General features: G+C 41.9%; 1 protein-coding gene across 3 annotated transcripts in view; it reads right to left on the reverse strand.

Annotated features, from left to right (window-relative positions):
• Nucleotides 1-881: 881 nt before the first annotated feature.
• The window catches only part of LOC135528525 (disco-interacting protein 2 homolog B-A), a 76,235-nt gene continuing 64,036 nt past the window's right edge, over nucleotides 882-13,080 (reverse strand). For 2 of the 3 annotated variants that reach the window (XM_064957671.1, XM_064957670.1), the window contains 8 exons: nucleotides 10,070-10,238; nucleotides 9,111-9,281; nucleotides 8,768-8,829; nucleotides 8,516-8,573; nucleotides 8,242-8,316; nucleotides 7,840-8,014; nucleotides 7,472-7,595; nucleotides 882-4,045 (listed from right to left, as the gene is read on the reverse strand). In XM_064957671.1, coding sequence (XP_064813743.1) covers nucleotides 3,793-4,045; nucleotides 7,472-7,595; nucleotides 7,840-8,014; nucleotides 8,242-8,316; nucleotides 8,516-8,573; nucleotides 8,768-8,829; nucleotides 9,111-9,281; nucleotides 10,070-10,238 — 1,087 coding nt within the window. In that variant the 3' untranslated portion in view covers nucleotides 882-3,792. Of the gene's footprint in view, nucleotides 4,046-7,471; nucleotides 7,596-7,821; nucleotides 8,015-8,241; nucleotides 8,317-8,515; nucleotides 8,574-8,767; nucleotides 8,830-9,110; nucleotides 9,282-10,069; nucleotides 10,239-13,080 lie in introns of those variants that run through there. The other variant, XM_064957672.1, reaches the window with a different exon arrangement.

A 13,080-nucleotide genomic window follows, 5' to 3' on the forward strand; every position in this document is an offset into this window, starting at 1 on the left:
TCAACACTATTGGGTATTCAGCCAATGGGCTGTTGATGTTAAAAATGAAGTTACTGACAGGTCATCACACCAATCAGACACCAAGTGGGCAGAGACAAGCAACTGAAAATAGACTAGTGGCTTTACAGATCACAGAGCAGGGCCCGGTTTCACAAAGGCATCATAAGGCTAAGTTCATCGTTACTGTTTCCATCCTATGGTTCTAATGATGAACATAGCAAGATGCTTTTGGGAAACAGGGCCCAGAGGAGTGCTGACAAAAGCCTATTTTTATAGTTTTATTTTGCTAAACCAAATAGAAAACAAATGATCCCGATGAACAACTTCACAAAACGTTGGTCAAATAGGCCATAATTATGCCTCTTTTCTGAGTTGCACTACTGATGCATAGCGTTTATGCATCGTGAACAGACCTCAAGCCCCGAAGTTAACAAAGAAACATTTATCTGAAAGATCTTTTTTTATCACTACAAAAGTACAGTACACTTTGTGCTTTCAATACTGACTCTAAAAGATTATAACATACTTCATTGTATTAAATTTTACTACAATTGGTACAGTGTAAAAACAATATTAAAAAAAATAGGAAATGTCTGCAATTCTGATGGTTTATCCATGGGCAGGTTTTTTTTTGTTTTTGACTATTTGCCACTTCCAGTTTTGGATAGCACCAACGTGTGTTGAATACATGGCAGGGCAACATGTTGTCCCACACATAGAAATAAAATGAGTAGAACGGGCTTGGACCTTCTCACCGTGGCAATTTGACTAGTAAACTCATTCTAGTTCTATGGTCACACCACTAAGATAAGATGTTTAAAACATGCAAAGGTGTAATTATACAGTAGCAACTTGCAAAAAATCCAAATACCACAGAATAGTCCAATTTCAATACATTTATTTATGAACCATTCAATTTCAACTTCACTCAAGAGATGGACTTATAAATTACAATGTTTGTCTGTCATTCAAGTAGTCTAAACTACTTCCAAATCAAACAAGGCTTTTGTTTTGCAACAGAGTTGTGCTGTTAATGTAGGGTTGTTGAAAGAAGAGTTCATGAGAAAGAGAACATAACATCTTGCATGAAAAACCATTAGAATTACATTTAAATCAATAATGTCTCATTTGGATAAAAAAAAGTGGTTTATCAACTGATAAAAATTGTAGTACAGTGAATATGACATAAAAAAAGCCAATCTGGAACTAAAATATGGTTCAATATTTTGATGTTCATTTAATTAAAAAGGGCAATGAAACTTTTTTTGCACAAGGAAAGACAAACAATGTCACCATTTAAACCATACGATCATACACACACACACACAGTAATGATATGGGAAAGTGCAAATTGTTACCACCTGCCAAACCATAAGATACTTTTTTGAATTTTGCAATTTGTTACTTAGCCTATTTTTATGTCAGTAATGCAGATATTGGCTGTCAAGTATGAAAGATCAGTCAAGTTTTATCAACGTAAAGAATAAGTTCATCATGTCAATGTACACAGTAACACCAGTTATACAGTTTTTGACCTCTAAAATATACACTATGCTATACAGTCAACATCTCAACCTTACCCTCTGCAATCCCTTTTCTATTCATCACAAGCACAGCAATAAAATGAAAGCCTTTGACAAATCAAAACAGAAATGTTAAAAGTTCCACAGGTTTTATAAGGCAAGAATTTGTTCTCATCTTATACCCACTGCAAACTGTTTTGATAATACACCAAGTCGTTGATTTATGAAGATGTTACATTTCATGTTAACACAACAGAAAGGCACAGGGCAGCAGTCTCCTGAAAACCCTGATGTAGCCTCGTGAAGTTAGTCAGAGTTGAAGATGCCCTTTGTGGCTCAATGGACAGTACAGAACGAAGAAACAAGCTTAGCAATTGACTAGCCTTGGACGCCAGGCTTCGCTTGTTGAAAGCCTGTGACAGAGGCTAGCAGTCGACTGACTGACTGATACTTATTCAAGCGAAGATATAGTGACTCGGTATAGGAGCCTCCGTGATATCAGCCAATAAGATAATCAGAAGTCAATCTTATTGTTCCATATTACCGGTATTGTGTTTGCTTGATATTTAAATAATGATTATTTACAATTCATTACTGTATGGTGCACTATAGTGAATACAGATGTTTAAAGGTAAATATCTACACTAGTTTACCTGGTCTTGTGGCTGCACAGACATATAACCGCAAGCCCATTGAATAGCGTTACAGTTAAACAGGAGTTCCTTTTCTTTACATGATCGATAAGATCACTGTCATTCCCGCTCATACATCCAAGGACTTAAACAGCTTGTCCGTTTTGTTGTTTCCGTTTGCTGCTGATATGTTTGTTGCACATCCTTTTTCGTTCCATACCAATTCAAAGTGGGTTTTAAAAGTGATTTCTTCCAGCAAATCTGAAAGCTTGTAATATAGCAGTGAGCCGTTAAAACAAACCTAGAGATGTGTGGGACAGAAACGTAAGATGACCGATCGATCGCAGCTCGGAATGTAAGTGCAGCTATAGAAGTGCAGGCATCCGTTGGCCTGAAGTGAGCTGTACTTGCTGGCGGTATTGTATTGTTTGAATAGTTGTTGATCTGAATTGTATCATAAAAAATGGTGGTTAGAGGAAGTCAGTTTCACATTGACTACCCAGGAGACTATATAGGGAATAGGGTGCCATTTGGGACACACCAAGCCTGGTCTCAGATCTGTTTGCACGGTCATTGTCACATGAGGAGTTGGCAAGACAGCACAAACAGATCTGAGACCAGGCTAGGAGAGACAGGACAGATTATGGAAGGACAAGGAAAGGTTAAAGTGCATGGGGGGGGGGCTTCCAGCTCGTCTCATTGGCTCCACGGTCCCATCCTGACAAACATGACGGACTGTGGATCCCTCAGGAGAAAGGAGAGAGCAAGGTACAGGCTAAACTAAAAACAAACCATGGAATGGATTGAGACGATAAACAAATCTCTACAGTTTTTGTCTTCCTCTGTAAAACAAGATGCACAAAAATCATTATTTCTGGGGATAAAATCATTGATCGGAGCAGTCGGGAGAGAAGAGGGGAGAGACAGTGGATGGCAAAGATTGGCAAACGTCTCCTTGACAGGTGGACCTAAATATCAATCAAAAAGAAGTAACCAATCCTATTCCTCCTCTGTCAGAGAGAGGTGGGGAGTGGTTGGATAAGCACCAGTAAGAAGCAGCTCAACCTCATGCAAACGGACATGCTGTAGCTTCCCTCCCACCGAAAAACTCAATAAACATAGTAGACTCTGGCGAGAGCACGCACTTAGGCAGAAGACACTGTAACAGGGTGGTTAAACTAAGTCCAAGCCCATTCACCATCGCCACTCCTGTTCTGCCACGCTGTCCCACTGACAGATGAGTGAATGTGAGAGGTCTGTTCTCAGGAGGAGCAGTCCATCCCACACCCCCGCCTCTCTCTCTGTCCAACTCATTCTTAGAGCCTCTACACACCCTCGCCTCCACCCCGGTGGACCCCCATAGCCAGCCTTCACTCCAGTGGACCCCCATAGCCAGCCTTCACTCCAGTGGACTCCCATAGCCAGCCACCCCAGTGGACCCCCATTGTCAGCCTTCACTCCAGTGGACCCCCATAGCCAGCCACCCCAGTGGACCCCCATAGTCAGCCTTCACTCCAGTGGACCCACATAGCCAGCCTTCACCCCAGTGGACCCCCATAGTCAGCCTTCACCCCAGTGGACCCCCATAGTCAGCCTTCACCCCAGTGTGTCTCGGGCTTGGCCCTTCTCCTCACATCTCACATGTTATAGGCCACGTAGATGGGGTCCAGCTGGTCGGCCAGGAATGAGTCCCGGAGGTGCATCCTCTGCTTCTCTCCCCGGGAGTTGATGGGGATGACGCCCGGGTCCACGACGACCACCACGCCCACGATCAGGTGGTGCTCCTCCAGCACTACATTGGTCACCAGAGGCACCAAGTCCAGGGCCTCCTGCTCCGACCCGGCCAGCTCAGCCACTACCACCAGGAGGTTGGTCCATGTGAACACAGCACTGGGAGACAGAGAGACAGACATGCACAAGTAGTCAGTCACTATTCAAGTTTAACATTCAACTGTGGTTCCAATGGCTCAGTGGGTTAGAGCAGTGGTTCTCAAACCTTTTGACCCACGACCTGCAGTAGTTCAAAGCTTGCGACACCCCACGCTCAATCGCTGCGGAAATGTAGCCTGTCATTACAGCCATAAGTTGCGATTTCAAAACGCAAGATACAGAAATAAACTGATATTATACCTGCATTTTCAGCTGAAAGTCATTCATGTTAGAAGTCAATATCAACTAGGGATATCATGTCCCTTCTCTGGAGTCCAGAGGAACCAGAATTATACAGGCTATCACACACATTTCTATTTTATTTGTATTTATTTTACCAGGTACAGTCAATAACACTATAGGGGGAAAACAAAAGTCTATATACAGTGTGGGCAAATGGCGTGAGGTGGTAAGGCAATAAATAGGCCATAGTAGCTAAGTAATTACAATTTAGCAAATTAACACTGTAGTGATATGTGTGCAGATGATGATGTGCAAGTAGAATTACTGGTGTGCAAAAGAGCAAAAAAATAAAAACAATATAGGGATGAGGTAGGCAGATTGGATGGGCTATTTATAGATAGGCTGTGTACAACTGCAGAGATCAGTTAGCTGCTCAGATAGCTGATGTTTAAAGTTAGTGAGAGAGATATGTCCCAGCTTCAGCGATTTTTGCAATTCGTTCCAGTCATTTGCAGCAGAGAACTGGAAGGAAAGGTGGTCAAAGGAGGTGTTGGCTTTGAGGATGACCAGTGAAAAATACCTGCTGGAGTGCGTGCTACGGGTGGGTGTTGTTATGGTAACCAGTGAGCTGAGATAAGGTGGAGCTTTACCTAGCAAAGACTTATAGATGTACTGGAGCCAGTGGGTCTGGCGACGGGAGCATACAGGTCGCAGTGGTGGGTGGTATATGGGGCTTAGGTGACAAATCGGATGGCACTGTGATAGATTGCATCCAGTTTGCTGAGTAGCGTGTTGGAGGCTATTTTGTAAATGACATCACTGAAGTCGAGGATCGGTAGGATAGTCAGTACTGTAATAAAACTCGCTAGAATGTGTTAAATCTCCATCCCATAATATTGAAGGCAGTGCGATGGCACAGCTATCTTTAGACATATAGCCAGTAGCCACCCAAAATTAGGCCTATCTGAAACATGAAAATTCTCAATGAAAATCAGGTAGCCTATTACTGCTCTGGCAAAGATTGTAGAATTCTAAACTGTGTTTTATATGGATAATATCAATGTAGGTCTACTATGTTTTGTCTGGCAATGAAAATTAAGTAAACTAATCTGGATATAAACCCGATAGCTTAATAAACATAAAATGACTCAAGCAAAAGTGAAAGTCACACTGTAAAATCCTACTTGAGTAAAAGTCTAAAAGTATTTGGATTTAAATATATTTAAGTATTAAAAGTAAATGTAATTGCTAAAATATACTTAAGCAATTGAAAGTGAAAGTATAAATAATTTCAAATTCCTTATATTAAGCGAACCAGACAGCACCATTTTTATTTTTATTAACGGATAGCCTGGGGCACACTTCAACACTTAGACAGAACTTACAAACAAAGCATTTGTGTTTAGTGAGTCCGCCAGATCAGACGCAATAGGGATGACCAGGGATGTTCTCATAAGTGCATGAATTTGGCAATTTTCCTGTCCTGCTAGCCATTCAAAATGTAATGAGTACTTTTGGGTGTCAGGGAAAATGTATGGAGTAAAAAGTACATTATTTTATTTAGGAATGTAGTGAAGTAAAAGTTGCCCAAAATACAAATAGTAAAGGTACCCCAAAAAAACTACTTAAAAGTAGTACTTTCACGTATTTTTACTTTAGTACTTTACACCAATGTACACACCAATGCTGATGTCTGTCATTGGTCAACAATTAATATGAGCAACTTTTTGGTTCTGAAGCACAGATGAGATGTTTTTGAGACAATCATTTAGTACAATAACATAGGCATATATTAGAAACCAGATCATACAGGCAAAGGTAGATAAAATACAAATGGTAGGCTATATGTATCCTATTAACATATACTACCATTCAAAAGTTTGGGGTCACTTAGAAATGTCCTTGTTTTTGAAAGAAAAGCACATTTTATGTCCATTAAAATAACGTCAAATTGATCAGAAATACAGTGTAGACATTGTTAATGTTGTAAATGACTATTGTAGCAGGAAACAGCTGATTTTTAATGGAAGACGCTCATTATCAGCAACCATCACTCCTGTGTTCCAAAGGCATGTTGTGTTAGCTAATCCAAATCTATAATTTTAGAAGGCTAATTGATCATTAGAAAACCCTTTTGCAATTATTTTAGCACAGCTGAAAGCTGTTGTTCTGATTAAAGCAATAAAACTGGCCTTCTTTAGACTAGTTGAGTATCTGTCCTCTTGCTCAGTTGTGCACCGGGCCCTCACACTCCTCTTTCTATTCTGGTTAGAGCCAGTTTGCGCTGTTCTGGGAAGGTAGTACACAGCATTGTACGAGATCTTCAGTTTCTTGACAATTTCTTGCATACCTTCATTTCTCAGAACAAGAATAGACAGACGAGTTTCAGAAGAAAGTGCTTTGTCTCTGCCCATTTGAGCCTGTAATCAAACCCACAAATGTTGATGCTCCAGATACTCAACTAGTTCCATAAAAAATCTGCCGTTTCCAGCTGCAATTGTCATTTTCAATATTAACAATGTCTACACTGTATTTCTGATCAATTTTATGTTATTTTAATCAACAAAGATGTGCTTTAATTTCAAAAACATTTCTAAGTGACCCCAAACTTTTGAACGGTAGTGTATGTATGTATGAAAAATATGTATTCACACTCGTGACCCCCCAAATCCTCCTTGAGGGGGGTTGCGACGCCCACTTTGAGAACCATTGGCTTGGAGCATGGTATTGTGTGTTTAAAGCAAAAATATATGTCACCGTCAAACACAGCTCTGGGAGACAAGAGAGACGGCCAACATTCACACATCAGGTACAACAGACAGCTTCAAAACAGTGCGAGTTACAGCTTCGGGATCCTAACTTTCATCTGTGCATAATCCAATCGGTGTAACTCGTACTCAGACAAGAGACAGCCACAAACAGTCACAACATTCAGCCCATTCATTCAATTTGAACTGTGTGTGCTATTGGTGCATTGGTGCCACCCAGAGACAGCAGCTATACATGTGTCTATATTCATAGTGCTGCACGCTGTGCACATGCATGTATGTGTGCACCCATCTTACATCTCAGTGATTCTGCTGTGTGTATATACACAGTATACACACTCAGTGAAGCATGTAGACACTGTGTGACAACACCCGTCAGCGTGCATTTACCATGTGTGTCTGAGCAGACAACAGAATAGACCGGTGTATATCGTACCTCTCAGCGATGCTGCGGTGTGCCCGGGACACAGAGGTCTCAATGTCGATGGGGTGGTAGCGAAGCCCCCTGAGCTCCAACGTCTCATCCAACTGGCCCACCACAAACAGGGCGTCATGCCGATCTAAGAAGGGGGGAAAAAGATGGTTCTGGTTGGAAAGCGCTATAATCCTTTCATCTGCATAACTGAATGATCAATCAACTGACTAAAACACGCCTTGCATGACTGAATGGAACTTCTCAGATTGGTTTAGTGTAGCAACCGACGCCCAGGGTGAGAATCGCCACAATCCCAAGAAAGACATCTGACTTGGCAGAGTCCATAACATGCTCAATGCTAGGATGGTTACATTAGAAGGGTCCTTAACCTCCGGTGGACCCCAGTAGCTCGGTCCTCTTGACAAAGCCCAGGTATCCCGTCCTGGCCCACAGGGTGTGGGGCTCCCCGAAGCTCAGCCGTGTGTTGAAGTGGTCCGCCTGCAAGCTCTCCTCTCCATAGATGGTGTAGTAGCCACTGGAACTGTGGGGACTCTGAACCCAGATCTAAACAGAGAGAGGGTGAGGGAAATATGCAAAGGAGGTAGAAAAAAGAAAGCTAAGTAAAAGGCAAGGAAATGGGGGATGGGATTTGAACGGATAGTGGATTTGTTTAAAAAAGGACAAGAAACTGAGTGGAATCCTATGTGCAATAACTCTGTGCGATAACACCCTTTTCAGCCATTCCTCAACGCTGCCATGCCTTCAACTCTAGTGTCTGTCTGCCAACTCACCTCTCCAAGATGGGAATCCCCCAGCGGTCCCCTGGTCTCCGGGTTCACGATGATCACCCTCACCCCTGGAAGAATCTGTAGACACGAGGTTTGGGTTAGGGTTAACAGACAACTCCACAGTTTCATCAATCTCGATAACGTTTTTGAACAAGTCCACTGGTTCTTCAGTACAGCAGCTCCATGACTGAACATGATGACAGGACAGCGTGTGTAACCTGACCACTTAGCTACCCTGATCAACAGTGATACTGTCAGAAACCCCGGGGATACTTACAGTGCCTGACTCCATGAGTGAAAGACTCTGGGGGGCACCTCGCTCCACCAACCTCACCCTGGAAGAGACACGGACAAGACAGACAGACAGACAGGGAATGAGACTAACAATGTCTCCGAATACAACACTAGTAAATTGCATTCTACTGTGGTCTCTGGCTCTGCAGTGTAGGCCACATGTTTTTCCTGTCAACGTGACCTGACCAGTTAAAACATCTGAGCTCTAGTAAATGTCAGCTATGCCTCGTCTTACCTGTCATGGCGGAGGGACTTCATGTCTACATAGACGGTGGAGGGGTCTGGTCCAGCAGTTCCCTAGCACAGAAACAGAGAGGATTTGAGGATTTTAAGCTTCATGTTTACCCGAGGTTAACCCCTGTAACTAGACCTAATGACGCAGTAAATTAGTAGGTGTGGGGTTATATATTTAGTCTAATGAGTGGTTGTGTGAGACAGGGGTGAAGTTCAAAGAAAGAGAGGGGGGGAGAGAAAGAGAGAAAATGAAAGATAGAGAGCACTAGAGAGAGAGGGTTAGACATCAAAAGCTGGGAAGAGCCAGAGAGAGAGAGAGAAAGTGTGTGTGTGCTGGGGCCCACCTGTAGGCAGATGGCTAGGTTGACCCTAGATCCGAAGGCTGTGCTGACCGCGCGGGGGGAGAGACCCAGGTCTTTAAACAGCTTGGAGAAGGACTGGGTCAGTGCCAGCCGGGGACGCTCCTCTGCTATCACCACACAGCTCCTCACACACGACAGATTCACACCCCGTGCCTGGAAATAGAAACACATACTGGTCAAATCAAATTTTATTTGTCACATACACATGGTTATGTATTGGTCACATTGCAATACAAAAATGTATTTTTATTTATTTATTTCACCTTTATTTAACCAGGTAGGCAAGTTGAGAACAAGTTCTCATTTACAATTGCGACCTGGCCAAGATAAAGCAAAGCAGTTCGACACATACGACACAGAGTTACACATGGAGTAAAACAAACATACAGTCAATAATACAGTATAAACAAGTCTATATACGATGTGAGCAAATGAGGTGAGATAAGGGAGGTAAAAGGCAAAAAAAGGCCATGGTGGCAAAGTAAATACAATATAGCAAGTAAAACACTGGAATGGTAGATTTGCAGTGGAAGAATGTGCAAAGTAGAAATAAAAATAATGGGGTGCAAAGGAGCCAAATAAATAAATAAATAAAATAAATACAGTAGGGAAAGAGGTAGTTGTTTGGGCTAAATTACAGGTGCAGTAATCTGTGAGCTGCTCTGACAGTTGGTGCTTAAAGCAATACGAAAATACACAGGTTGGAAACAGACAAAACACACATTCAGCTACTGATGCATGCGGTGGTTAAGAAGTAAGAAGTATCCTTTCATGACCCAAACTGTAATATTCTGGCTCAGGTTGTTTTATTTTTCATATTGTCCTTTCCAGCACGGTTTCAACAACTATGGTGGATTTGTAACCAGGACATCATCAGTACAGCTCAACTTGGCTCGGCTCAGCTCAGTAGTGTGAAAAGGGTAAGTGTGTATGTCCCTCACCTTGAGTGCGTCAGTCTGCGTTCCCAGGCCCTTGGTGCAGAGCTCCATGACAGAGTAGGAACAGAAGGTGTCTCTGATCTTGTACTGGCTCAGGGTGCTCAGCCACAGAGGCAAGGACAGCTCCAACTCCATAGGAGGGATCAGGATGGACTGGTGACCTGAGTAGACACTAGACACACCAACGGTAGAGTATTTAATTAGAATATATACTGAAATTGATCATCTTGCTATTACAATGGCCAACCTTACATACACACAGACACTCACTGGGATGGAAGCAGCCTGTCTTTCAAATACTTGGATCGTTTGATTGAGCTTGTCTGAAGAGCTGGATGGGCGGGGTTTGCACTATTATTGGTTTGCATTATTATTGGTTACATTGAGCTAGCCAGACAAGCTCAATCAAGCACAAATCAAGTATTTTAAAGAATACCAATACTATTTGAACTACATTTCATTTAAGGACCAAAAAAATGACAGCTGTGCCATACAGGATGCAAAAAGCTGGGAAGAGATTTCCAATGTACCGATTCCAAGGCACAACGACGCCAGATTCATATATATACAGTGCCTTGCGAAAGTATTCGGCCCCCTTGAAATTTGCGACCTTTTGCCACATTTCAGGCTTCTAAAAAATATATAAAACTGTATTTTTTTGTGAAGAATCAACAACAAGTGGGACACAATCATGAAGTGGAACGACATTTATTGGATATTTCAAACTTTTTTAACAAATCAAAAACTGAAAAATTGGGCGTGCAAAATTATTCAGCCCCTTTACTTTCAGTGCAGCAAACTCTCTCCAGAAGTTCAGTGAGGATCTCTGAATGATCCAATGTTGACCTAAATGACTGAATGATGATAAATAAAATCCACCTGTGTGTAATCAAGTCTCTGTATAAATGCACCTGCACATATATATACACACATATACACACACACATACAACCATCCCAGCTCTGCAGATTTTGCTGCGAGGAGACAGAATCATTAGATCACTTGTTTTGGTACTGACATATGTAGCTTGTTTTTGGTCGCAGGTTCAGGAACGGCTGAAAAATTACAACATTTACCTGGAGCTAACTCTCCAAATAGCACTGCTGGGTGATTTAAAAAATCATAGTCAATCAATCATTAATATAATAACACTCTTAGCAAAACATTTCATCTTTAATTTACAATCTATAGAAACAATGAGAAAAGAAAGGTTCAGAACCTTTGTGAAACATCACAGCACATTTGAAAAATATATGGAAAATAGAAATAAAAACTGGACGGTGTTCAGAGATAGATGGGAGGAGTTGAGTGGAGCTGAAGGGTGGGACTAAAAACAACAAGATAACTAATGTAAAATATACGGTGTCCGGAAAATGTATATAGTATGTATAAGTCGGAAGTAGAAACCTAAGTATTGTTGTCCATTAGTTTACTCCAATTAGGGGAGGGAGGATGGGGTTACTGGAAAATAATAAGGAAAAAATATATATTTACCCAAAAATATATGGGGGATCGGAAATGATGCAGACAATTACATTGATAAATGCCACAATCTATCTGCAATATTAAACCTGATCCACCCCTCAAATAATAATAAAACATATACATATCTATATATCTAACACACACACCCACACACAGGTTTGGACATTCCAGGGTGTTTCGTTATTTTTTCCATTTTCTACATTGTAGAATAATAGTGAAGACATCAAAACAATGAAATAACACATATGGAATCATGTAGTAACCAAAAAAAGTGTTAAACAAATCACAATTATATTTTATATTTGAGATTCTTCAAATTAGCCACCCTTTGCCTTGATGACAGCTTTGCACACTCTTGCCATTCTCTCAACAAGCTTAACCGGCAATGCTATTTCCAATAGTCTTGAAAGAGTTCCCACATATGCTGAGCGCATGTTGGCTGCTTTTCCTTCACTCTGCGGTACAACACATCCCAAACCATCTCAACTGGGTTAAGGGTGGGTGATTGCGGAGGCCAGGTCATCTGATGCAGCACTCCATCACTCTGCTTTTTGGTCAAATAGCCCTTACACAGCCTGGAGGTGTGTTGTGTCATTGTTGTATTGAAAAACAAATGATAGTCCCACTAAGCCCAAATCAGATGGGATGGCGTATCGCTGCAGAATGCTGTGGAAGCCATGCTGGTTAAGTGTGCCTTGAATTCTAAATAAATCACTGGCAGTGTCATCAGCAAAGCACCCCTAAACCATCACATCTCCTGCTCCATGCTTTATGGTGGGAACTGCACATGCAGAGATCATCCGTTCATCTACTCTGTGATTCACAAAGTCACAGCGGTTGGAACCAAAAATCTCAAATTTGGACTCATCAGACCAAAAGACAGCTTTCCACTGGTCTAATGTCCATTGCTCGTGTTCCTTGGCCAAATCAAGTCTCTTCTTCTTATTGGTGTCCTTTAGTAGTGGTTTCTTTGCCGCAATTCAACCATGAAGGCCTGATATACAGATGTATGTGGAGATGTCTGTTACTTGAACTCTGTGAAGCATTAATTTGGGCTGCAGTTTCTGAGGCTGGTAACTCTAATGAACTTATCCTCTGCAGCAGAGGTAACTCTGGGTCTTACTTTCCTGTGGCGGTCCTCATGAGAGGCAGTTTCATCATAGCGCTTGAAGTAACTTTCAAAGTTCTTTACATTTTCCGGATTGACTGATGTCTTAAAGTAATGACGGACTGTCGTTTCTCTTTGGTTATTTGAGCTGTTCTTGCCAGCAGGTTTTCATCAATCTCTGTACTTCAGTCAGAATCAAGGGAAAGATGAACGTAGTAGTTTCCCAGTCCCTGCCGCTGAAAAACATCCCCACAGCATGACGCTGCCACCACCATGCTTCACCGAAGGGATGGTGGCAGGTTTCCTCCATACGTGACGCTTGGCATTCAGGCCAAAGAGTTCAATATTGGTTTCACCCGACCAGAACATTTTGTTTCTCATGGTGGGACCGTATATAGACAGGTGTGTGCCTTTCCAAATC

This window comes from Oncorhynchus masou, chromosome 33 (assembly GCF_036934945.1).
Source record: "Oncorhynchus masou masou isolate Uvic2021 chromosome 33, UVic_Omas_1.1, whole genome shotgun sequence".
Lineage (NCBI taxonomy): Eukaryota > Metazoa > Chordata > Actinopteri > Salmoniformes > Salmonidae > Oncorhynchus > Oncorhynchus masou.